Below are 27,999 nucleotides of genomic sequence, written 5' to 3'. Positions count from 1 at the left end.
GGTAAAATTATAAAACCAAAGTTTTTATAGAATGACAGTTATCTGGTTTAATATTGTGCAGGTTAAAGGTGATTTGGCCAAAGCAGAAGAATACTGCGAACGGGCAATACTGGCGAAAGCTGAAGATGGGAACGTATTCTCTCTCAATGGGGAACTAATATGGCAAATCAGCAAGGACGTTACTTGAGCTGAGACTTATTTTCACCAAGCTGTTCTCTCTAACCCTAATGACAGGTACATCGCATACGAGGCAGTAAACCTAGCACTATTATTCCTTAGTTCCTTACCTATTTATCTGAACGTTACACAGCCTGTATTGGACTCAACTCAGACCCAAAAATTCAATGTGAAGCAAATATTTACTGTGACTCAGCCTGAGCAACAAACCCAGGCTGACCTGACCCTGCACCAAATAACTTATATCTCGAATATGACCTAAATGGCTAATATGCAAACACACTTGAGCCAATAAAAATTGACTCAAGCAACCCATTTCCAACCTCTAATAGGCAATGAGTGGGTGAGTAATTTGACATTCAAATCAAGATGGGTTTTCTGTATTCTGTTCCTTGAGTTCTCACATGCATCCTTGTATTTTTCCTGATACAACTCTGCAATAATGTCAATGCAATGCAGTTACATTCTCGCATCATATGCAAGATTTCTGTGGGATGCTGAAGAAAAAGATGAAGGCAAAGACTGTTCAGAGTCAGCAACAAGATGATCTCAAAAAAAAAAAAAAAAAAACTAGAATTATAGCGACAGCATAAGGGTGTGTGTGAAGAATAAACATTGTAAATAACAAAATATTGTTCCAAATGCAAACTAAGCCAATTTGATCAATTTAGTCATCCCCCATAAGCTACTTATGTATCATAAACTACAACTGGTGTACGAGAGAATCCCAAAATTTACCCACAACCACACTTCAATGGAAGACCACTAAAAGAGTAATTAATAGGAGCAATAGATTCTTATGGATAAACAACTCGAAAAATCAGTGACCGGACAATCCAGAGAAAGTGCAAATGCAGACTCTTAAGCGACCAGACTGGCATTCTAAAAGGCAAGAACAACCAAACCTCACCAAACTATGGACAAACTGCTTCATTGACAGCATAATCATGTTCTACTAAGCCAACACTTCGTGGAGGCGAATGAATCCAACTGCACCCAAGCTTTCTCTTCAATGCTCAGATACAACTTCTTGCTTGATTGGGAGCTGGACTAGATCTTCGACAATAGGCCCGTCCTCAATTTCAGAATGAGCTTCACCCTGGTCAGATGTTGGATCTTCCTCATCGACATGAGCAATCGGTGCAGAACCAGGGTCAGAGGGAGAAACTTCCTCTTCCACATGGGCAATAGGAGCAGATTCTGGGTTTGACAGAGGAACATCCTCCTCAACACGTGCTATAGGTGGAGACCCATTTACCGGATGATCCAGCACTTTAGCATTTTTCGACAAGCGTGTCTTCTCGGAAGGCAATCTAGGGAGGGATTTCCTCTGAGGCCGTTTAGACTGTACAGGTGAAGGTCCTTTGCTAGTGTTGGTTTGTGAGACCGTCTTCACATCCAAGTTTAGTCTTCCAGGTCGTTGGTTTTGGTCTCCATCTTCAGCTTCCATTGATGATGAATTCTTTTTTCTACCCAGCTTGGGCGATCTGGGGCGTGTAGTTGGTATCTGAATTAGGAGGCAAATAGAAATTGTAGATCATATTTGACATTTAAGAGTGATAAAAGCAAAGCTACAGTTACGACCATCAAAAATCATAGGAAGGGAAGTGTACTGTGTTAATAAAAATTGAAGGCAAGTCCAACAAAACAACTGCAAACGTCCTGCTCCTTTAAGTTTATAATTAAATGCCAAAAAAAAAAAATATATGCCGCTCACCCCAATAACATTTTTCATTCAGGACAGATGGAGGGAAAGCACATGTCTCACCAGAAATCCAAGGTTTTCTTTAATGCAAACAGCAAAAATTATGTCACCAAGTAAAGTTACATACATCCACCCCCAATTTACCTTGCCAGAGCAGGCGTCTCTGTAGAGGCATTTAAGTAATTATGTTTATGCGTAACGAGATACAACAATGCACCTCAATCCAATCCTTTGCTATCAATTGACCTGGCAATATATAAATATTCCTAGAACCTAGGTCCTTAAATAATACGAAGTACTCCAATACTACCTCACTATCTAAATTCTAAACAATAGGTAACATTTGACTCTGAAGTCTGACCGTTATAAATTGCAACTTAAAGCAATAAGTAGTCAAAAGTGGAACCATCATTTTAAGATTTAATTTTAATTATTATGTAAGCTTATCTACATAGTTGTTGGCATCACGGCGCAAACCAATAAAAAGGAAACTAGAGGGAATACCTATTTTATACCCAAAGCATTCAAATCCAACAGCCTACCTTACAATATAATGTATGGAATAACACAGATCAAGAGGAATCCAGAGTTCTTAATGGCGAACGAGTAGGGATTTCCCTTGTCTTATCGAGAAAGAAGGAGCAAGGAGGCCCAACAGGCAACAGATACCATATTGAGTCAGAAAGGCGCATAACATACCTATTCTGGTCCTGCAAATAAATTGGAGACTCTAGAAAGTAGAAACAATCTCACATAAAACTTCTTTCAGATGAAGAATATAATCAAAGAAAATGTGATGCTGCAAGTCACCTCACAACAAATACTTCAGCTCTACAAGTAAAAACATGGTTAGCAAGCTTAAGTACAAGACATCAGAAGCTAAATAGAGACCTGAAAAGGCTACAGTAATTAAATCCCGGCAGATAAAAGTTTGGTTGCACACAATAAGCATAAAATGCCCATAAAGAGCTAAATAAACCCAGACAAAAGAAGAGTGAAACAGTTATCAAATTTTGGTAGCCAGCAATAGGTCTAATGGAATATGCCAAACCAAGAGGGGAAAAAAAAAAAACCTTCTTTAGTTCAGCTTTAGGAGGTGCAGGTTCCTGGTAGAAGTTAGGCATTGGTGTTGCTTTAAAATTTAAACTTTTCCGAAGCATCCTAATCTCAGCCTCTTGAGATTCCTGGAAACAAACATAATTCAGTACGAGAGCAAAATGTATTCACAAACAATGGTTCTCCTCAGAAGAGTAAAACCATAAGCATTAAAAAAAAAAAAAAAAAACCTTGGACTTTGCTTGCATGTTATTTTTCTCTTCTTCGAGCGCATGAATCTTTTCCTCGAGTTTGGTATAAAACTGTCCAAAAGTAAGAACATGCAAACATCCAAGTTATTTAAGAACATAGTCGACGCAAGTGAAATATTCCTAAAGTGAATAAGGAGCAAATACAAACCTCTCTTCTCTTCTCAGCTCTTTCATGACACCTAAAGCTGAAACCATATGATGGAAGTTTACCCTCTCTACGGGCCTTGGCATCCGCTGCAGAGGGGCTTCTGCGAAGTAATTAAGGATAATGCAAGAGATCGGCCCAACCCAGTAGTGCATTTCACATATGCTCGGAGGAGGCCCAAGCAAACAGCAGATAAGGAAGAAGAACTTGGACAGTGAGCTAGTGAGCTGGACAGTTAGTTACAGGGAGGGGCATTTTGGGGTATTTTGGAGAATAGTTTGTTAGTCCTTGTTTTGTGTGCTGAGTTTGTTATTTTGCATATTCAGTTATTTTTGTATTTAAGGAGGGATGGTGGAAGGGGAATGTATCCAGAATTCAGTTAAGGGAATCATTCCTTGGAGAGCATCCTTTCCTCTCGAATGAAAGGAGTAATACAATCTATCTTAGGCTGGTAACTTATTTCTTCTCTGTTTGCACACTCTACTCTGTTTTCTGATCCAATCTCTAGCAAATTGGTATCAGAGCAGTGCCGATCATCTCTGAAAATGGCACGGCTCACCAATGCGCAGCGCATGGACTTGATGGAGCAGGAGCTTGCTGGGATTCCGGCGAGGGTGTCTCGGGAAATCACGACGGCGTTGGAGGCGTTTAAGAGTGATCTCACTGCTCAGTTTGCTGCTGAGCATGATCGGCCTCGCCCTGAACCCCGTACAACGGTGGCGAAGGGGACACCCTATCAATGGGATAACCCTTTTGCGGGTGCGCCACCGCGACTGGGGATCGGTGAAGGTGGAGAACAGACGGGATCTGCGAGTTGGAGGTTGGGGAAGCTAGACTTACCCTCTTTCGATGGCACGAACCCAGATGGGTGGATTCTCAGGGCGGAGAGGTTTTTTCACTTTTACCGATTGGCGGAGGAGGACCAGCTGGAGGCGGCGATCGTCGCTCTAGACGGCGACGCCTTACTCTGGTATCAATGGGAGCATAGGAGACACCCGGTGTTGACTTGGCAGGCGTTGAAGAAATTGATCCTACGCCGTTTTCGCACCACCGCGACTGGAACTCTCCACGAACAATGGCTGGCGCATCAGCAGTCCGGAACGGTGGTCGATTACCAGCGCCGCTTCATTGAGCTTCTCGCTCCGATTGAAGGTATACCAGAGGAAGTGGCAAAAGGGCAATATATTAACGGGTTGAAGGAGGAAATAAAAGTGGAGATCCGGATCCTTGACCCGGTTACCTTGGATCATGCCATGGATCTTTCCATGCGGGTCGAGGAGAAACTTAAACTTAGCCCAAGGCCCAAACCTACCCCCAGCCCACCCACGTGACGAAATTCCTTCTCAAACGGTCGCCCAAACCTGATCTCTCAGATCCAGCAATCACCAAGCCTAAACACGAACCCAAACACATACCCACAGACCAAAAACACCACCACCAACCCCAGAAACTCCGGTGAAGTGAGGAGGCTGTCTGAGAGAGAGCTTCGGCAGAAACGTGAGCAAGGCCTGTGTTTCAGATGTGACGAAAAATGGAACCTAAATCATCGGTGTCGCCGCCGCGAATTAAGTGTCCTGCTCACGGTGGACGACGAGGAGGAGGAATGGGAGGAGGCCGGTGAACTGACAGCCGTGGACACCACCAACCCAAACACTAACCCACCTGAAATTGAACCCATTAATGACCCAAAAGTAGCCCTTTGCTCTGTTATGGGGATAACGAGTCCTAAAACCATGCGCATGCTCGGCTCGATCAAAGACAAGTGGTGGTCATGGTGGACCCGGGGGCGACGCATAATTTTATCTCTTTCGTCGCTGCTCAACACCTCCAGCTTCCGGTGACAGAGGCGGCGAATTTTGGAGTTACATTGGGGACAGGGGATTTGGTGCAGGGCAGTGGCGTTTGTCGAGTTGTTTTGGATGTTCAAGGGGTTACAATTGTGGAGGATTTTTTGGTGTTGCCTTTGGGAAATTCAGACTTAATCTTAGGCGTGCAATGGTTGGAAAAGTTGGGCACCACCATGACAAACTGGAAAACTCAATCATTAAAATTTCAAGTGGGAGGGGAGATGATTACCTTGAGAGGGGATCCTCAGTTGGGCAGAACATGTATTACTCTGAAAGCCATGATTAAGTCACTGCAAAAGGAGGGCCATGGTTTCTTACTTGAGTGTAATCACTTGGGAGAAGTTGCAGAAGAGTCACCACCCATTCCCACCATATTTCAGCCCTTGATTGAGGAGTATCAACAAGTCTTTCACATGCCCGAGGGCTTACCTCCTTCTAGACAGATTGAACACTCCATTACTCTCAAACATGGAGCCAACCCAGTGAGTGTTCGTCCGTATCGGTACCCAGAATCTCAGAAGGATGAGATTGAGAGATTGGTGGCGGACATGCTACGAGCAGGTATAATTCAATCATCAACTAGTGCTTATTCTAGCCCGGTCTTGTTAGTTAAAAAGAAAGATGGTAGTTGGCGTTTTTGCGTAGATTACAGGGCTTTGAATAAGGATACAGTTCCTGATAAATTCCCCATTCCCATGATTAATGAATTCTTGGATGAATTGTGTGGGTCAACTATTTTCACAAAACTGGATTTAAAATCTGGGTATCATCAGATTCGGGTCCGGAAAGAGGACGTGCATAAGACGGCCTTTCGTACTCACGAGGGTCATTACGAGTTTTTGGTAATGCCTTTCGGCCTCACCAATGCTCCGGCCACCTTCCAATCCTTAATGAATGAGGTGTTCCGGCCCTTCTTACGCAAGTTTGTCTTGGTTTTCTTCGACGATATTTTGGTGTATAGCCCCTGTGAAGAGTCTCACCAAGATCATCTTAGACAAGTTTTGAGTACTTTGGCTGCTCATAAATTGTATGCAAACTTTAAGAAGTGTGAGGTGGGAAAAACTCGTGTGGCGTACTTGGGACATGTGATCTGAGCAGAGGGTGTGGGAGTTGATGCGTCGAAGGTCCAAGCAATGTTGGAACGGCCTGTACCCACTTCCATCAGGGAATTGAGAGGGTTCCTCGGCCTTACAGGCTACTATAGGAGGTTCATTCGAGGGTATGCTGTAATTGCCCAACCGTTAACCGACCAACTGCGAAAGGACTGTTTTGGGTGGTCTGATGCAGCCACTTCTGCTTTTGAGGCACTCAAAGCGGCTATGGTTCAAGCCCCGATTCTTGCTGCACCTAACTTTACCTTGCCCTTTATTGTTGAATCTGATGCATCTGGCCACGGGTTGGGAGCAGTTCTTCTACAAGGCAAACATCCCATTGCTTATTTCAGCAAGGTGTTGGGGTTGAGAGCTCGCTCAAAGCCCATATATGAGAAGGAGCTTATGGCTATTGTCCTTGCGATTGGGAAGTGGCGTCATTACTTATTAGGAAGGCACTTTGTAGTACGAACTGATCAACGTAGCCTCAAATATTTGTTGGAGCAAAAAGAGGTGGGGCAAGCTTACCAGAAATGGGTAAGCAAGTTGCTGGGGTATTCCTTCGATATTCACTATAAACCGGGTCCCACAAACAAGGTGGCAGACGCACTTTCCAGGCAGCATGGTGTTCATTTCGAGTGTGCTTCTCTGGTAACCTCATGTGGTGTGCAATGGCAGCATATATACTCATTCATTGAGAAAGATACCACTATCCAGCAGCTGATTTCTCACATCCAAGCTGGTGAACCAGTTCCTAAAGGGTTCACTCTTGAAAGTAGGGTGTTAAGGTACAAGCAGAGAATTGTTCTTCCCAAGCATAGTGGGCTTACTACCAGAATGCTGAAGGAATACCATGATTCTCCGGTTGGGGGCCATGCCGGGGAGTTCAAAACATACCAACGGCTAGCTAGTGAGTGGTATTGGGCAGGCATGCGTAAGGATGTGTCTAAATATGTTCAGAGCTGTCACGTTTGCCAACAAAATAAGGTGTCCACCTTGTCTCCTCTTGGGTTACTACAACCCCTTCCTATTCCCGAACAAGTGCGGGAGGATGTGTCCATGGATTTTGTGGAAGGTCTACCTAAGTCTTTGGGTTGGGACTCTATTTTGGTGGTTGTTGACCGGTTGACTAAGTATGGACATTTCATCCCTCTCAAACACCCATACAATGCTCAGATGGTTGCCCATGTTTTTGTGAAGGAAGTGGTGAAGTTACATGGAATGCCTGCCTCTATTGTGTCGGATCGGGACAAAATCTTCCTTAGCATTTTCTGGAAGGAACTGTTCAGATTGCAAGGTACTCATCTTCAGCGAAGTACAACTTATCACCCGCAAACTGACGGGCAAACTGAGGGGTTAACAAGCGTTGTTTTGTGAATGGGAAGCCTTCTAGCTGGGCCAAGTGGTTGCATTGGGCTGAATATTGGTATAACACGGCTTTTCACACCGCCACTCATTGCACTCCATTCAAGGCTCTCTATGGTAGAGACCCTCCTCGGTTGGTCAGATTTTCTACTGGGGCCACTACCATCTCTTCTTTGGAGGATCAGCTTCAAGAAAGGGATGCAATTTTGGATGATTTGAAGTTTTACTTGGTGCAAGCTCAGGTCTATATGAAGCAATATGAAGACAAGTCTCGCAGGGAGGGGACATTTGAGGTGGGGGATTTGGTTTACTTGAAGTTACAGCCTTACAGGCAACATTCTGTTTCTGTGGTCAGAAGGCATTCTGACAAGCTCTCTCCACGATTTTATGGGCCATATCAGGTGCTGGAGCGTGTGGGCAAGGTAGCTTATAGGTTACAGCTCCCTGCTACTGCCAAGATCCATCCAATTTTTCACATCTCTCAGCTGAAAAAAGCCATGGGGCCAGGACAGGTGCCCTCCCCCTTACCTACCCAGCTTTCTGCAGATTTGGTATTGGAAGTTGAGCCTGAGTCTGTGCTACTGAAGTTCTGATTAAGTGGAGGGGTTTACAGGATTTTGAAGCAACCTGGGAAGACCAAGATGATATTGTAACTCGTTTCCCTCATTTCCACCTTGAGGACAAGGTGCTTTTTTGGGTGGGAGGTATTGCAAGAGATCGGCCCAAGCCAGTAGTGCATTTCACATATGCTCGGAGGAGGCCCAAGCAAACAGCAGATAAGGAAGAAGAACTTGGACAGTGAGCTAGTGAGCTGGACAGTTAGTTACAGGGAGGGGCATTTTGGGGTATTTTGGAGAATAGTTTGTTAGTCCTTGTTTTGTGTGCTGAGTTTGTTATTTTGCATATTCAGTTATTTTTGTATTTAAGGAGGGATGGTGGAAGGGGAATGTATCCAGAATTCAGTTAAGGGAATCATTCCTTGGAGAGCATCCTTTCCTCTCGAATGAAAGGAGTTGTATTGTATTTCCTTCAATTGCAATACAATCTATCTTAGGCTGGTAACTTATTTCTTCTCTGTTTGCACACTCTACTCTGTTTTCTGATCCAATCTCTAGCAGATAATCTGACATATGAACTCAGAGATGGACTACAAACAATTAAATAAAACTATAAACCTTGGAAAATATGTCTTTTCACCCTAGTCAATTTTGAGCAAGGAAGAAAAAGGGAGAAAAAGGCAGAAAGATCAACATTAAAAAAGGATACTCAGAAGATTCCCCATTTCCATCGCTTGTAGTTGGACGTTCTTTCTTGAGGGGCTTCAATTTGGGCTTTTCCCTGCATACAAACAATATTAAGTTAAAAAAGATCAGTAAAGAGAAATTGTAGTAAGCTGATAACTCATCTACAGCTTCAAAAATCCTGTTAAACAAAGATTCTAATACATTTTATAAACAAAGCAGCAGTATGGCAGTATTAAAAATCAAACGCTTTTGATGCATGGAGTACAGACCAGGTTTAAGAGGAAAAACATAAAAATAAAAATATAGCAACGAGACTTACACAGTGCCTTCACAAGTCACAGACTTTTCAGAGCCAGACATCAATTCAGTCTTCACAGGCTGCTGAATGATTAAAATGACTTACTGTTAGCAAGTTACTGAAGATAGAGGGGCCATTAGCCCAAGCCAAACTTGAACTAAAAAAGTATCCACCTTAGCTTTGTGGGTGTTGCTAATCACAGATGCAGGTTTCGTGGTCTTGCTCGGATTACTACTAGTAGCATGACGATCATTAAGAGATTTGGTCTTTACAATAGGCTGTTTTGGCTGCGTATTCACAGACAGAGCACCATTTGAAGTTGCCTTAACTTCTTTATTGTTGGTTTTCTTCTTAATTGATGTCACCGCAACCTTTTTTGTGTTTGAAGGCTTCTCATGTTTGGCCCTGCCTTTGGGCTCCTTCACACCTTTATTTTTTGTTGTTTCCACCTCCTAAAAACCAATAGGTATACAATAAGCAGAAAACATGGCAACAAGCTCATGAGCATGTATCCCCAAAAATAAATGACTGAAGCAATGTACCTCAGAAGCTGCAGAACCACTGATTTCCACAGGCACATGAGTAAACTCCTCCACTCCTTGAGTAGAATCAACCATCCTAGTTCCATTTAACTCAGTACCATTTTCTTGGTAAGCATCAGGACCTACGCCCACCATACTGCTTCCAGGAATTCCATTAATCTCCACTGCAATGCCTTCCTCCCCCGAGCCATGGTGATCATATTGAGCACCATTTAGATCAACAACACCAACCATACCAGTAACGATATCAGTGTCAGCATCCATCATCAGCTGCACATTGATAAAGAACTGTGTTAGTTCCAACTTCCAAGAATTACATTGGAATGTCAAATTAATGGTATGGGTAGATTCACTCTAGAAGACAACATAACCAATCAATCTAATTTCAAAATGAGCAATTATGTAGTACTAATTAAGAATGTTGAAAAATATTAGGCATCCACAGATAGCTGTCACACATTCGCTATTTGAGCTTAATTATATTTAGCAGCGAAGAATACTGTTGCACTAGATTATGGACAAACATTTCATAATTTTGAAAATCAATTTTAATATTAATATTGAAACCTTCTACCACAAATCATAAATTCAGAGTTGATGATCCTTGATGCAAAGGTAAGACAATCACCCCATATTAGTGGTAAGCACATTAGGTTTTCAGCATTAAAGGCCTCCCTCTTACTACAACTTTTAAGGAAAGCTTTGTGCACTAATATGCCCCCGCTTCTGCCACAATCACACAATCAACTGTAAACTCATCCTCCATCCCATTGGGCCTAATACATCACATAGAACTGCAAATGACAACAAAAACTAAAAACCCTGTTGATTTTCTTCCATCGCATTGCATTGCATTGCCGAGTACCATAATTACAGTCCAAAACTTCTCTTTCAAGACATGATAAGTTCACTGCCCAGCAAATAACAGATTCTACAAGTAGCAGTTTCTAGACAACAGGCAAACGGATACATACCCGAGTCTAACACAAACATCCGTATTATAATTTGAGCATCTCATCATAAATATGCAGTGGATCAGAAAAACAAGAATCATCATCATCATCATCATCATCATCATCATCATAAGAATTTTTAATCGCTCAACATACATAGAACCCAGAATTCTTGATAACATAATATCTCCAATACTTAAACCCCAATAGTTGATAATTGATACTTTCAACACATTATCAATCAGAACTTCATAATATTCTCTCAAATAACCAAACAGCCTAAAGTCACTTCAACTTCATGATTTCAACTACAATTTGTCAACTCATTCACTTCACTTTCCTAGAACAAGTGAACTAAGTTCATAGCAAAATTAGGTCACAATAACTTAAAACAAGCAATTATACTTCAAATCACAAAAACCCCATTATGCAAAACCAAGAGCTAGATCCCCCAAATCACTAAACATGTATCAAATCCAACCCACAAAAACAAAACAAAACAAAATAAAGAAACCCAGAAACCAACAAAGTTGCTACTAAAAATCAAAGTAAAAAACAGCCAGAAAGAATTAAAAAGAAAGCATTTTGATCACCTGGGAATTACAGCAACATTAACCAACTCGATCTGAGACAAACACAGAACAAATGGGAAAAGGGAAGTTCTTCAGTTTTCTGGGTAGTGGGTGAAAAAAAACAAAAGATTAAATATTTTTCAAAGAAAACCCACGATCTTTCACAATGATTGAGAGAAAACTGATTAGGTTTAGTTCTAGAAAATGGTTTGACAATTGGGTATTTAAAATTTTAATTGTTCTTGGAAGATTTGATGGTAAGAGGATTTGATTTTTGAATCAAAAATCAAAGAGAGGGGGGAAAGGGAGGGGCTGAGAAAGCAGTTGTTGTTGAAAGAGAGAGTGACTGGGTAGGAGAGAGAAAGAGGTGGGGTTTTGAAAATGAGAATACCAGGTCACTTACACACGACCATTTTCAAGAGAGAGAGTGGGGGGGACTACTACACACCTCACTGTTCGGGCAGTAAGGATCATTGCGGTTGAAGAAGAAGAGAAAAGGGAGTTAAGATTGGCAAAATCTTAACCTCGTCTCCTTACCAGCCTAGAGGTTTTAAAAACCGACTTGATCCAATTTAATTTGAATCGAAAATAGTTTGATCTAAATTTGATTTGTATGGGTGTTATGAATTATCATGATTCAAATTTAAATCGAACTCCGACCTTACTAAATCTGACTGAAACCGATCTAATGACTCAAATTGACACTCCTAAATTGAAATTGTTACTTTTGTATTACGGCCTAATAAGGTTTTACTTTGTATTTTAAAGTGAGAATTGAGTATATTGTATTAGTCTAGATAATTTGAAGTGGATTGCCATGTGATTGAAATTTAATGCCCAAATTGATTAAAGTTGAGATGAGCCATTTTACGGTCATCTTGGCTTTTAGGGTCGAGCTAGTGCTTTGACCTAAGTTTGCATTTTTGGACTACAAGAGTCATAATTTTTCCAGAGATAGATAGTGTGCTGAATAATTGATGATCAAAGGTTGAGATAAGTTTTAATAAGTGTGTATGTTTTCAAGGTTCAATTTACAACTATCAAATTATGATTTGTCAAGACTTGAGAGTTTAATAGTTGTAAATTGAACTTTGATAAATGTTATTAGCCCCTTTATCAAAATATATTCAAACTTATATGCCTTAACTTATCTTATACTCCGTACTTTGTATGCATTTATTAACCATTATTTGAACAAGCTAAGAGGTACACGCCACGCGTGTACAATATAAAATTCTTATACTATATATGCATAGCGTGATCTTCTTAGTTTGCGTATGATTACAGAGATTGAGTAGTTTTTTTTAACTAAAAAAAGCAGTTTTAATATATATGTTCTTTATTTTGTTTTTGTTAAATATCAGTTTTTATCGGTGGTTATTTTTTTCTATGTGGCATAAATAACAGTTTAAGAAGTTTTTTTTATTTATTTTTTTAAAACATGAATAAGGGTAGTTATTATAAGGAAAATATTTAATATTTAATTATAATTAAAAAGTAAATTTGGTCTTATAGATTTTGAGTAATTTTGAAGAGATTTGTTAAGGAAAAAAAAAAAGCTCGTCAAATGTTAGGACAAACATGCATATGTTAGCAGTGATATTCCTCATGAGATTTTTCTTTTTCTGTTTTTTTTTCTTGCTATATGGTAATTGTCAATTTTGTTGATGCATTAAAGTTAACTGCTTTTCAACGTGGAAAAAATTATAATAAAGGCATAGAGCAGTTTTTTTTTAATAAAATAAAAGAATTGTTTTTTTTTTTTGAGGAAAAAAAATAAAGAGTAGTTATGAATGATAGAGCAGTTTTTTTTTATTTTTTTTTATTTTTAATTAAAATAAAATTTAACTTTTAATTTTAATAAGAGAAGTAATTTTTAATATTGAGAAGGGCATTGGGAAAATACAAATTTATCACCCAAGATGCCCTTTCTCTTTATATATTACAATCGATCTATAATAATACTAAAATAACAACCGCTGACATTATGCTAGACACATGTCAAGTTGTTATTACAAATTTTCCCTCCAAAATTATTCATGATAACATTATTTTATGCCTTTTATTTTATTTTATTTATTTATTTATTATTTTTTATTTATTATTTATTATTTTTGTTTTTATTTATTTATTTATTTTATTTATTTTGTTTTAAACTTTTGATTAGCTATATTATTATTAGTATCAATTTCCGAAAAACTATCTAAATAATTTAACGCTTCCTCAGCTACCCCTTTCATCATTCAATTTTTCTATAACCTCTATTTTTTTTAATATTTGATGTATTATTTATTTTGGGATTTCTAAAAATTGTTATATGAAAAAATAATAATAAATAAATTTAGAAAATTTTATTTGTTCAAATCGTGCATCGCACGAGAATAATCTAGTAGATATATTAAATAATTTGTGATGTTCTAGCCAATTCAAACCTAAATAGCACATAGATCTTGTTGAATTTCTCTAAGTAAATTAAGTTGAAACCGAATAATTTATTTAAAATTTAAATTCTTAATAAAAAGCAATTAAATCAAAGTAGATGTATGAATAGTATTATACCCATCTCCAAGTCGAAGGAAATTAGAAAATCCTAACCTAGGCCCCGGATTTATTAAAAGGATTAGAAAAAAGTACAAAGAATTTATTTGTGTCATTACTAGCTCATACACCTTAATATGTGTACGCTAGTTGCATAGTACAATATAATATGATGGTTTGAGAAAGATAAATTGATGTGTTAGTTGTATAGAGCATTCTATATATTTAAACTATAGTTCTAGTACAACTCAAAAATCATATATACAATTTACTTATACAATGGCAGATTGGCAGCATATGTTTAAATACATATACTGCAGATACAAACCAAGAAACATAATATTGTTAATTAATTATTTAACTTAGGGTTTGGTTATAATGATGGCTTTAGTTACTGTTAACATATGGATGATTAATTGTTGGCAGATCAGCTAATGTACATGATTGTCCTGTTTCCTAGCTTGGGTACGGTTCAAATCGTGGTTTCAAAATTTAAACATTTGCTTCTCACATATGCATAGAGATCTACATTGTGACTTAAAATAAATATATATATTTTTTTTAGTGAGATCATTATAAATAGCTAGTTGATCCATATAGATATTATTTTTGTATTCCGTATTATTTTCAAATTATTAGAGGATTAGTTGAACATGACATGTAAAAGGAGGAAAAAGATGTGAATTAAAAATTTGATTAGAGAACTAACACGTGATTAATAATAATCAAGATCATTGCTTTTATCCTTATTATTTAAGGTATAAAGGTTGTGAATTGTGATCACTCAAACAAATTTCAATCCTAGAGTTAATATATACATTCTACAAATATTTACTCAGCATCAATTGATTTTGAGTAAAAAGTTGTAGGATGGATAGTTATTAAATATTAATCACCTACTACTCAATAAAAGACTTTAGACTTATTTATTTATTTATTTTTATAATTTCTTCTATAGTTCACATGTTTTTAAAAAATACTTTGATAATATAATAAATTTTAAGGTATTTATTAAGGCCTGTTCCTATTTATTGAAAACAACTGATATGAACTAATTGGGGCTGAACTGAACAAAACAGAACTGAATAGAGCTAAAATGAATTGTTTATGAGAGAAAGAAATTAGGAACTGAACTGAATTAAACTGATTAGATCTAAACTGAACTGTACTGAAATTAAGTTAAACAGATCTGTCAACCCTTAAATATGTCAACCCTTTTAAAAAATGCAATAAGCTAAGGTCAATCCTGATCAAATTGGTTGAAATTTTAGGAGTGACTACACCTCGTTTAGTTGTTTAATTTCTTAGTAGACCACCTCAAGCAAGGGATACATACATAAATTGTTTAAAGTCACCCCTCTTAAGTCTTAATTAAATCTTAGTAATATTGAAAATGAAGAAATTAAATCCAATAGTCACGTGTAGTGAAGAGAGAACATAGGTTGAGGGAGCATAAGTTGCATGGGATGTTTGATAGTGGTTTCAGAATTGATGCATAAAACCATCTCACATTTAATACACTAACTTCCTTTCTCCAAACATGTCCACGAGGTTCAACTTTGTGGACTCCATTTTTGAGCACTTCTTGCGTCATTATACCCCTAAATGTCCACTTTTTTTTTTTTTTTTTTTTTTTTTTTCGATTTTCTGATTATCAAACATTCAAACTAAATTTTTTGATATCTCCATTAATATTTCTAAGATAGTACATGATGAAGTAAATAAACATTAATAACACATCCTAATGGTATGAAAAATATAAACGCTCTTCTATTGTATGACACTTAATGAAAAATATCCAACATAGGATAAAATAGAAGAAAGTGAAATAATGTGTGTAATAGACTAATAGTTGTTATAATATTTCTCATGAGCCTTTGAAAGACTAAAGTTATGGAGTAGCTAATATCTCAAGCAAGGAAACATATACAATCAAAATTTACATTTTCACAAAAAAAATTTGTGTCACATACATTATTAACATTAATACTTTTAAATAAATTCTTGATGATTATTCTTCATAATGGCATATTAACATAATGTTTATATTTTTATTCCGTTTTTTTTTTCACAATTATACAAGTAGTAGATAAGAACCACCTTAATGCAGATAACATCCAAATAATACTTGAAATAGCCGGGAGCTACCCCACTTGTCTCAATGTGTGTTTTCTTAAACACAAAAAGAAGAATGAAATAGCAAAAAGAGCCCAAAATAAATAAATAAATAAATAAAAAGGGGGTTTGTTTTCAAAGTTAGTCATGGTAATAATCTTTTAATCTCTTGACTTATATAGTTTGTAATTAAGGTGAGCAAGAAAAAATGGGTCCATTAATGAAGATCCTCATCCATAATTATTGTGCACTTGTCGCATCATATTTCTAATCTAATCTTTTCTTTGATATAAAATTTCTAATCTAATCTCCACTCTTATATTTGTTGTTTTTCCCACTTTTTTTTTTTTTTTTTTTTTTTTTTTTTGTGACCTATATAACTTATAATTTATGATATTATTGTCAATTCATTCCGCTATTTGGTTTAAATTATTAGAACAATAGAGAAAATAATTAAGAAAAAAGGATTTCTTAAATTAATTGTCAATTTGGAAAATATATAATAAAATAGGAGTATTTCATATAAATTTAACAATATTTCACATGAATATATATGTTTATATGTCCTTGAGTAGTATCAAGTATAAATCACCATGTATAGTCAAGTTAGATAATGTAAACATTGTAAAAGTCAAAGTATTATATTGCAATTATTAAGCTAAGAAACTAAAGAAGTAGTATTGCATGCAAAAAAAAAATAATTGATGATATAAACTAGCATACATAGTAAGCTACTACATTTGATCTTTATTTATTCTACTCGCTTATTATTACTCCGACACTCCGTATAAAACAAATAATATTATGTTGGATGTTGTTAGATTTGTTTTAATGTGTAGCTATCAATTCAAATACTTCCTCCATTACTTTATAATCATTACATTTGTAATAATTTTGTGAGAGAAAAATTGTCAAAGCGTAAAGGTTAAAAAGTGACCGAAAGAATGTCAAATTTTAAACTAATAATTTATTCTATCACTTAATTAATTAACGATATAATTGATCAACATGAGCTTTGAAGACCGCATAAAATGCCCTGGTCCGATCCTATAAATGTTGAGTATGTAGTATGTATATTTGTATTTGTATGAAACCAGCAATGAAATTTGAGCAAAGAAAGTATACAATTAATTTTCTAGAAACATCTCAATTGACTGATAAATTTATAATTAATCCCAATTTTCTTTAATATCAACCTAATGATGGCTACAGTTTCTCAATTGTCACTTTAATTCAACTAATTAGCATCACTTTCTTGTTTGCTGGCCTCTAGCTTTATATCAGGGACCCTCTGTAAGCTGTGTCTAATAAAAGTTGATTTATTATAAAATTATGCATTATATGATTTAATCACATAATGTACCTTCATAAATAAATGAGTCTGGTTCGATATTAAAATTAAATTATGCAATCATAAATTATGTGGCTAACTTCTAAATGGTTAGTTAGACAATTCATGCGAGTATAATATAATTTCATGACAAAATTTATAAGACAAAAGCACGATAATATCTCATCACGAGTATCTTAATAATATTCCGTGAAATTTTGAAACCTGAAGGTTAATGTGTTCGCAAGAGAGAAAATCCGGTGTTGTTACAATGGATCAAAGTAAGAATCAAGCTTGATTTGAGCCATCCAAAGCACATGGGTGTATCATGCAATGACTAAACCAAGGCCCCAAAGAGGGAAGAAAAAGGAACTAAAATTACTAAGAAAATTTGGAGTGTACTCTTTTATCATATTATACTAATATTGTTGGAATGTGATAACAAAAAATAAAAAATTGTTGGAAATGTAGCACAAGATTCCAATATAAGAAAACTCAATACTAAGCACCGACGATAGATGCTTGATATTTACACGATAATACTAGATAAATAAAAGTCTAAAACATATTGAAAGTTTTTATAGTATTTTATTTGGACATATTTGGTCAATTAGCCCCACTTTCAGGAAACATAAGACAGCCTCTAATTTTGGACTTAGGTGTTTGGAATTATATTTTTGAACTTAAAAGAAGATAATTTCATGATTAAATATTTCTTAGCTTTGGATTTATTGAAGGAAAATAACGATAGTTTAATTAATAGTTTAAACTTGGGTCAATTTTTATTAATAATATCAATATAATTCTGAATGTTTCTAAACTGCGTTTGAGGATGTCTCCTGTATACTTCTTTGGTAGTTTATGTGCTTGTTAGTTTATTTTTGTCAATCAAACAAGTCCGTCAATTTTAGTTTTCATGAATACATTACTTCATATACGTAGTATATATTACATAATTTTTTTTTTTTTTACAAAATATTGCATAAATTTCGTTGCTACATATTAACATACAATTAAACTTCATTTTTTTTGTAATCATCAAATTTTTAAACCCAACCCGAGACATCAATGTCAAAAATTTACTTTATTAGAGTGAATGATAAAAATGTGTTCTTAGGCCCTGTTCTCATCAGATTATTTTCAGTTTAGTTCAGTTCAATTTAGCTCTAATAAGTTCAGTTCAGCTTAGCTCATTTCAGTCAATGAGAATAGGCCCTTACTGTTCTACTTATGATTATTTTTAATAAGATTATATGCATTGCATAATTGCAGGATCAACACTCAATGTCATTTTCAAGCAATACCATCATCACCATTATTATCCAAGGTAAGAAGCCAGTTTCAAACAACCTAGGAAATTTCCTAAATGAGCAATCAGATATCGCCCGCCCTGCAGCTAGTTTTAATTGATAGTACAAATTAATACGAATCTGATCAAAATAGTACAGATTATCTTCCCAATTCACCTAAAAATAAAGTGTATGATCTAATCCTTCCATGATCCATAGCAGCAGTGAAAGTGCAAAATCCTTTTCAAGATGTTAAGTATCACCATATTTTCGCTTGGAAGCTCCAGTTGGAGCATATGCTCAAGAAGATTTCCACCTTACACCCGAATTGACTAACTTGATATAGACATTCTTAAAATCCTCAAAAAATCTATCCTGGTCATTCGCATAATTTGTAATCCATCTGCACTTGAAACAATGTTGCCATTAGGCATTAGCAAATCTACAGCAGCAAGAACAAGTATTTTTGATGCAGGTGTTTTGATTATATGGTTTTTTTAACCAAGGTTTTTGCAATGATCAATGCTCATAAAAATACGGAGCACTGAGGCTGTGTTTGGTTCAATTGTTCTAAAGAGTATGAAGTATAAGATTGGAGAGGATCTAGGGGGAAAATTGTGGCATTTTTCCCTTTCACCCTTGGGAGAGCTGTTCACCTTTTTACAAGCCAAACGAAGGAAAATAAGAGAACTATTGTTCGTGGAAAATGATTAGTAAGCTATGTACACTAGGTAACAAAACCTATATCTAAGGATTCCAGCAACTGTGAAGAAAAGATGCATGCCCATATAAGATGCAAGCACTTTTATGCTAGAAACGGTATCATGTTAGGTAAGGCACAGACCAAGCAGGAATAATGGTATGCTGCTGCAATACCCGAAATTAGAAAGAAGGCAATTCAATGCAGAAAATAATGATGAAATCATCATGAAAGGGAAAATATCTGACCTTAAGCATTCATCATCCTCTACTAATGCACGATCCGAAGGAAGTCCGACCATACTTGACATTCCAGCTGAAATTAAGGAACAACATTTAATGAGAACTCCTAAAGCAGGGAATGTAATTGACAAGTAACCATTAGTGCACATCATCACATGCAGAAATTAATGTTGAAATCCACTCATTAATTTCAGTTGCTGGAAAACCGCATATCTGAATCTGATTTACTTAGTATGCTCATCATATAATTCAAGAATTATAAGACTGTTTTCCTTAGTTGAATAAGCATATGAAAGTGCAATTTTCCTGATTTCAGAAATTATACCAAATGGTGCAATACTAGTAGTCACTTCTTCCTCTACTTCTGTAAAGTCATATATTAACTTATGTCAAAAAGCCTTACAGATCGGGTGAAATGATATCATATATGATGCTGGCTGCGCCAGAAATACCAGTTGTTTATTATCTTCATGTATGCTTAGCAATAGAAACTTTAAGTTCCTTGAACTATTAACATACAGGGAAGGGCAACAGCAATTCAATTTATCCTATTATTCTTTTTGATTGTGGATTTGCAAATTAAAACACATTACTCAATAAGAATTTAATGATGTGAGCTGACTGACCTGACGACAGCCATGGTTTCTCAAGGAGAATTTTGTAGTATGAATTGTCAAATACGATGGGGCTTCCAAAACCTTTACTTCCAAGAGTATGTGCCCCAGAAAGAGCAACAAGTTCTTGTGTACTGTTCACAATGTAGGGCAGGGTTTAAATTAAACAAAAAACTAATTAAAAAAAAGGATACAGAGTACAATACAAGTTAAGCACAGCATGCATGATGCAATCATTTAATCAGTAGTAATCAAAGCAGTTGTAAAATGCCAGCAACTTTAAGGGGCAATTAATTGAGTTCTTAGTTACTTGATATTCTATCAATCCAGGAATGATTGTTAATAAAGAAGTCTGATTTCTTCATAATAAAGGACTCCACATTGTTTACTCAAAACGCCTCTTACAATAGTTGTGTGACACCTATCAAGATTTCACTCAATTAAGTGGAGATATCTTAAGAAATCCCATCATAATCAACATACTTTTGGTTAAGTGACTAAGATCTCCGGACATTCCAAAATAGTGCGACTATTGTATCCAGCGAAAAGCACTTCAGCAGGAACAACCTGATAGTGAATTACTAAAGTTATGTGCTGAATTCTCAGTAAGTAGGTTGGCCCAAAACATGGCAGCCCAAACTTAAATCCAAGCTTTTATTTGCAGTTTCAGAGTCAGGGAAAAAAAAAAAAAAAACTAGTGACAGACATAAAACCCCATTAGGATTAATATGCTTCATACTAACATTATAAAAGGACCATTAAACTCGGCTGTATTTTCCGAATCAAGATTTGGAATCTGGTGTCATGAATCTTGAAATAAACTGTAACAGATGAGGTGGTTTGAAAGCAATATGGCCCTATGTTGATTAAGTATCAAGTTTTAAAGAAGTTCAATCTAAGTATACGCACTCACGAAAAGCCCTTTCTTTGAAAGCACTGTTTTAAGCTTGGTGCATCCAGTGATTCCTCTGGTAGTTTTTCTTCGGGATCAGGAGTCCTGTAAAATGAAATAAGCAGGTTGTCATAAGAGCATGTACAACGGTGACCCGGAATATATTTTTATCCTCTTGCCTCTTAATAATGCAATATAGAGAGGGTATGTCAATGCATAAGGGGCAAAATGAAAGGGCCCAATGACAGTTTCTGTAAAGTCCTCTAAAAGATTCATCATGTCCATATTATCACCATTCTAAGAATTATTACATATCCAAAATGAAACTCAACAAGAATAAAAAGATTAAACTAAAAGCTTTATACACAGGCACTCTCAAGCCAAGGGTAAAGAGATTACAGCGAATCAAGTCTTCCCAAACGAACTGGAATATCTGGACCTCCACAAATTGAGACTGCCTCAGCTCCTGCTACAGCAATCATGTCCGCCCAGGACACTAGTTGCACAACAAAATAAATTATAACTAATAAGCCTACCTGAATAAAAGTTCTAATACATCCTCAAGAACTTTTTAACAATTGTCAAGAACCAGCTCACCTGATTGTCTCTCATCCACTACATTTTTGGCTTTCTCAATGATCTAAAACAGGCATCCGATGACAAGTTAGGAGGTTGCTGTCATATTAGAGTGTAGCAGACATGACATGTATAAATAAATTTCCCATAGAACAGGCTTTCCCCAATGATGCAACATGCTACTGCAAATATTTGCATGATGTGAAATCCAGGGATACAAACATTACCAAATATGAAATCATGAAACATTTTGAGGTTAGGAGGAGCATGCCTTGAGAGACTTTTTTAGCCCTTTATTCTCAGGTCTTTCAAGTTCGTATGTTATAGAGCCATTCATACCTCCTGCACAGAAAAACCGGGGTATGATAAGGGTGCGTCAAAATTAGTAGTGCCAAGTTGGCTCTAGATTAATAAAGAGTAATAAGGTTAATCTATGCCATATAATTTTTACAATATACTGTTGTAGATACTAAAAGTTTTATTCTATCATGACAATGGGTTCAATAAACCAGGTCATGGAGACATCTGTCATGCTTATCTCTCTGTTGTATACTTGTATCAGCAGAATTCAATAGTATTCAGAAGTTGTATTCACATTAACTTAAGGCTGTAGTTACATTTTGTGAGGGATGTGTTGTTTGTTTTACTCAGCTCCATATAATTGTTGACAGTCTAGCTTAAACCAAGTTGTACCAGAATTGGATTAAATCATGTAGATACTAGCTAGGATAACAATAATTCAGGACCAAGTTACAAGTTCTTTAACCCAGTAACAGTCCCTTGAATACCTGAATTCTCACTGAACTCAAAGGTTCCTGCATCATGAAACACGAGACGAAGTACACCAGCAGCCTTTCCTTTGGACAAAACCTTCCTTATCTCATCCTTTATAAGTAGGTTATCAGGAGCTCCCAGCCTTCATATATATCACAAAGTTGAGAAAAAAAGTTAAACAGATCCCGGTGAATCCAAAATGATGAATTAAATTAAGGTTGGAATACATGAACTAAGATAATTTGATATCATAGATTCATCACATCACTTTTAAGTTCAAACCATTTTAAAATTCCACAGGAGCTTCTGAAATTCTGTCATTGATGAGGACATACTCAAGTGAGTCAAAAGCATGCAAATAGTGGAATACTGGATCAAAGTTGGTAATGTAAGATAGTTTTATACATTAAATCTAACATGTACTTATCTACAAAGTCAAGGCAGGAAAATTCAGGCTGAAAAGCACACCTTTCAGTAGTTACTAAAAGGACCATGAAACTATGCTAAAACATCAATATAAAAAAGATCAAAAACTATGCTAAAACATGAAGATGGAAAAAACAGACCCAAAAGCACCAGGAGAACATATGAACTCACTCTTCTGCTTCAGCATTACAATCTTTGACATATTCTTGCAAAGGGAATAAAGAAGGTAGAGTGACAGAAAGGAAAATGAGTCCTCTCCTCCCACACGAGCCGAGATTTCCATAACCATCTGTCAGCAAAGCATTAAGCATTTCAACATAAGACCAAACCAAGAATGCATATCTTAAATTCATTGGCCATGTCAAGCTAAAATGTACAAGTAATAATCTGTCAAGTTACATATCTGTGTTTTTCCATTGTTTTGTAAAAAAATCAACAAAATTGTTTTTTCTTTTTCTTTTTCCCTAAAACATGTATAGTAATAACTCATAACTGGTACATTTACAACTGCAAATTTCGACATGTATTGATTGAAAATTGATGAAATAATCAAATCAGCTGCAATTTGGGTCAAATTTAGTATTTCAGCGTCAATTAGTTTTTTATTTTTTTTTATTTTTTATATCAGTGTCAGTTAGTTTAATCAGTACTTAGTACGGAGTAATTATTATCTTCACGCACCTTAATCTGTCATAATTCTTTAAACTGTACCATTCCCCTTATAAAAAAAAGAAGTATAAACTCTACATATAAATCATTGTTGTATTCTTCAAATGCAGAAAATAATTATTACAAGAACAAATAACTAACACATATTAAATGCCCACAAAAATTAAATAATAGAGTAGCAAATTTTCATAATTGATTGAATGTACATAAATTTTATAAAAGAAGCAAGTATATGATGAATTACCTGAAGTGGGTGGAAGAGCAGAGGTAGGAGAGAGAAAAGGAGCTGCTTTGGCACCAAATTGGAAGGTTGACGAAGGATTTTTGGCGGGAAATTTGAATTTATTGAGGGAATTTGATGATTTTTGAGGGGCTAAGCAGCCGTGGAAAATCGACGATTCGCCGGCGGTGGTGGTCATCTTCAGCCAACGGTCCAAAACATTTATCTGATCCATTTTACTCCATTTTTTTTTTTTTAATTTCTTTTTTAATAAATTATGTGTATATTGGGCTTTACACAACATTAATTTGTTTGGATAGTGTTTATGACAAGCCCATGGTTATATGTCAAATAGCTAGATGTGTCGAAATTGACACGTACTTTATATGTGACTTGATCCAACATTACCCCGAATAGAAATTGACAGAAAAATTTATACTTTTTTAATCTTGACGTTTTGAATTTTAGATGCGTAACTCCGGTTGAAATGAGAAATAATTGCCTAGTTTATAGATGAGCCTGAAATGTGATTATGCCCTTACATGACACGGTGCTGACTACCGAGGGTAGAATGTTGAAAACTAAGACAGCCACCCCAGTTAGCAACCGAACTTACCACATGCAGAAGAAATCACAGAGAAATTGTCTATTAGTCAAACAACTTGCATTTTTTTTATCAGCAACAACTCCCTTTAAACAAGAAAATAATACAGTATGTTACAATAAGGTTATCACTCAATAATGACTTTCATGACTTGCTAAATTGACTTACCTAGAAATAGTAGTTTCTCCTGCTTTGATTTAATAATCTTTCCTGCAGACATTTCATAAGTAGCAAATCAGGCAAATAATGACCGACATTCCGACAGGATTATATAACAAGCTATTTCTTGATCATCATCTATTTCATAAGCACGCTAATATCAGTGATATGTTCCATGCAAAAAAGATGACAGAGCTAATGTTCTGAACCACATGATACTCCTGTATACAATTAGAAAACTTGATTAAACTAATCTTTAACCTATCTATAACACCAGCTATCTTGGCCCTGAGAGCTGGACAGCTGACAGAACAGATGAACTCCCAGTCCCATTGCCCGTTAATGTATATAACTTCGAAGAAAGCCCTGCAATTGATAAGGAAGATGTTGGAGGATGAGGAACAGGGCAGACTCCTTCAAGCATTTGGACAACTGTAGTCATAGGGGGTCTCATTGACATGTCTTCTTGTATGCACCATAATGCAACCTTGATCGCGATTCTTACACTCTCTTCATTAGGGTCATATTCTAGGGTAGAATCAAGGATTTCTCTTAGCTTCCCTTCCTCCATCATCTTGAAAGCATAGCTTGCAAAATGGGATTTTTCAGAGGGGAGTGAAGGATCATAGTTTTTCCTTCCTCCTATGATCTCAAGTAACACTATTCCGTAGCTGTACACATCACTCTTCTCTGATATTGCGTAGTTTGTTATCCATTCGGGTGCAAGATATCCCCTTGTGCCTCGAAGTGTAGTAAAAACATGACTTTGCTCCCTTGTCATCAATTTGGCTAGCCCGAAATCTGATACCTTAGCCACAAAGTGTGCATCAAGGAGTACATTTTCCGGCTTTATGTCACAATGAACAACCTTCACTTCACAGTCTTCATGAAGATATGCTAACCCTTTCGCAGTACTCACTGCAATGTTGAACCTTGTTGGCCAGTCCAGCACACAATCATTATCAATATTCCTTTTGAAAATCCATTTGTCTAAAGACCCATTTTCCATGAACTCATAGACTAGAAGCCAATGGTTCCCTTCAGTACAAAAACCCTTTATTTTGACCAAATGAATGTGATGGATGCTGCCTATGATGCTAACTTCAGCTCGAAACTCCTTAACCCCCTGACCCATTCCTTCAAGTTTCTTCACAGCAAGTAAAGTTCCATCCGGCAGCTTGCCTTGGTAAACTGACCCAAACCCTCCTTGCCCGAGTTTCAGGGAGAAGTTGTTGGTTGCTTCCTGAAGAAACTTGTAGCTATATCTGACTGGCATCCCAGAGAATGACTCAAAGAAACTTTCATCTTCTGAAGTGACAATAAGAGATTTGAGCACTTCCTTTTTCTTCATGTAATACCTGTATCCTCCACAAATCATAGCCACTATGAATACAGTAAAGACTACAATAGAGACGACTATTGCCAAGTGCTTACTTTTGCTTCGGTCATCCACTTCTCCAACAACTCCATTCTTTGAAACTTTAACATATACAGAATATTTGGAAGAGGGATCAGAGATAAAACTTCCAATCCAATCAAAGAGGAAGCAGCTGTGCGAAGTTTTATCAAATATTAAACCGAGGCAAGAACAATTAGAAGCACAGGAAGCCTGGCAGCCGTCCAAATTAGTTTTCAAGGATGGCTTAGTGAACCCAATAGCAAAGTAACTGAGGTCATCTCCAGCATTGACTAAATCATAACTCTCATCTGGATTTGCACACGGAGCAGAAATGCCAGCATTACACGACCGAGAGACTAGACCTGAAGGGCACCGGCACCTACTACTAGAACAAGCGAGATACAGATCACAAGGCTCAGGTGTTCCACAAGGATCATTAGGTATTTTCACTGCGGAATTAACCTTTAAAGGTCCATTTCCAAGAGTGTATAAGGCCAAAAATCCATCACTCCGTAAGACTGCAACCCAAGTTGAATTCCTAGCAGTAGGATTGGAAGAGAGGACAAATTGCCATAGCAAGGCCTTGTTCTTATCATAGAACTTCCATGAATTCGACTCAATCCTAGCTGAACTAATCACACCGCCATCCTTGTCAATGATCTTCCTGGTGTCCTTTTTCATGGACCAATATGTCTGGGGTGTCTTATGCCCAGTAGAAATAATCATATCCCCAAACTTGATCTCAAGAACATATGTCAAGTTACTCTTAGTAGGATCAGGAATACTCGATAGCTGCATTCCTTGTACAAAATTCTGATTCGAAAGAAGAGTGTTGGTAGGATAATTAAAACTCTCCCAAATTATGGTACTATTATCACTCCCAAGCAAAACCAAGTTCCCTGAGTTCTGCAATTCAATCACAGACACCAGTTTTCCACCAGTATCAGGTTCCCAAACCGCCTTCCCTTTGCTATAAAGGGACACACTACCATTACTCCGAAACACAAACTTATCAGAAATTGCAACCAGGGAGGCTGTATTTGCAGTCCACACAATTGTGGAGCTGTCTCGGTGTATGATCACTAATAGGAACAAGGTAACATCATTTGTAGGTTTAAACCCAAATGCAAATGTAGAGTCATTTGATAACAGAAACAACCCATTGTGATCAATATGACTCATTTGAGAGGCTTGATACCCTGGAGTTATGGTGCCCATTTGTTGAACAGAAGCAATACAGGGTTGGAAAAATGCTGGAAAAACTAGTATACATACTGAGCATTTTAAGAGAATGAAACCCAAGTTTCCCATAGTTAACTAAAAACAAAATTTCTGTACTACTAAAGTTGAAAAAAGAGAAACCAATAAACTTTATAATTTTATATCCCAGAAAGATTGACTTACCTAAATTGGGAAATTTGATCAGGAAGGCGTACAACCTTCCAGGACTGATATAAGATACGGAGTATAAAATGAAACCTTTTAAAGCTTTCTGTGTGTTATAGAAAAGCAAGATGAAAACAACGCGTAAATATGACATATATTACACCTAAGTTGGTAAAGTCGCAGGCAATGGTATCCAAAACTTGACCAAAGCCGTCTTAATTATGTTAGAACAAAAACAAACTACCTTCTTGGAATGCATAAATTGGCTGAGAATAAAAATATTACACCGTACAAATAATAAGATATATGAATGGTGGTAATTCAATAACTTAATTCAGAGAAGAAGGTGGAAATTTAACAGCCCCCACAAAGTTTAAAGTCTTAATGCAGTTGAACAGAAGTCAAAGAATGAGATGGGCCATAAAATTATAAATGCTAGTAGCCGAATTAGAAGAACCACAGTCAACCCTCTAAGGCACCAACACTCCATTTCCCATATTATCTATCATTAACTATATGTTTGTTTATATTATCTCAAACCAATATACACAAGTGGGAAATCAACTGTGTATGGGCATTTTCTGAACACATATGGCCAATTAACAGATCAAAGAAGGTTCATACCATTCTGTTGGAATGTGACTCGAGAATCAATCGAGGCTTGGCATATAAGCTAAGGGGAAGAATTGCTTGTGTTAAGCAAGGAAGCATTGGATGGGTCAACTTCAACTGGGCATATCTCTCAAACTACTTAGAGTTTTGAGGTGATTCAAGTTGGAGGTGAAAGCTTGTTTCAAGAGCTTTCCAATGATAGGTCATA

General features: G+C 36.5%; 2 protein-coding genes and 1 pseudogene across 3 annotated transcripts; all 3 read right to left on the bottom strand.

Moving 5' to 3' along the window:
* Nucleotides 1-779: 779 nt before the first annotated feature.
* On the bottom strand, nt 780-11,686 carry LOC145591109 (protein WVD2-like 6). 2 transcript variants are annotated; one of them, XM_081647510.1, is made up of 9 exons: nt 11,268-11,686; nt 9,722-9,991; nt 9,353-9,631; nt 9,201-9,259; nt 8,904-8,975; nt 3,338-3,437; nt 3,169-3,240; nt 2,956-3,066; nt 780-1,684 (listed from the first exon to the last, which is right to left on the bottom strand). In XM_081647510.1, the coding sequence occupies exons 2-9, from the start codon at nt 9,986-9,988 to the stop codon at nt 1,187-1,189; spliced, it is 1,458 nt and encodes a 485-aa protein (XP_081503636.1). In that variant the 5' UTR covers nt 9,989-9,991; nt 11,268-11,686; the 3' UTR covers nt 780-1,186. The 2 variants fall into 2 exon arrangements, with proteins under 2 accessions (XP_081503636.1, XP_081503635.1); XM_081647509.1 differs by having other exon boundaries at nt 9,201-9,262; nt 11,268-11,685.
* A 6,825-nt stretch (nt 11,687-18,511) lies between these two features.
* Nucleotides 18,512-23,883, bottom strand: LOC145592576 (putative L-ascorbate peroxidase 6). Its single transcript, XM_081649074.1, has 10 exons — nt 23,656-23,883; nt 22,914-23,031; nt 22,331-22,458; nt 21,814-21,884; nt 21,564-21,606; nt 21,366-21,462; nt 20,988-21,071; nt 20,087-20,208; nt 19,467-19,533; nt 18,512-18,921 (listed from the first exon to the last, which is right to left on the bottom strand). Exons 1-10 carry the CDS (start codon nt 23,864-23,866, stop codon nt 18,819-18,821), a joined length of 1,044 nt encoding a protein of 347 aa, XP_081505200.1. The 5' UTR covers nt 23,867-23,883; the 3' UTR covers nt 18,512-18,818.
* A 788-nt stretch (nt 23,884-24,671) lies between these two features.
* Nucleotides 24,672-27,104, bottom strand: LOC145592574 (G-type lectin S-receptor-like serine/threonine-protein kinase SD2-5 pseudogene; annotated as a pseudogene).
* Nucleotides 27,105-27,999: the final 895 nt, after the last annotated feature.

The sequence above is a fragment of the Chenopodium album genome, chromosome 18, assembly GCF_948465745.1.
Source record: "Chenopodium album chromosome 18, dcCheAlbu1.1, whole genome shotgun sequence".
Lineage (NCBI taxonomy): Eukaryota > Viridiplantae > Streptophyta > Magnoliopsida > Caryophyllales > Amaranthaceae > Chenopodium > Chenopodium album.
Note: the sequence above shows the minus strand (reverse complement) of the source record. Positions and strands in the feature narration are given on the sequence as shown.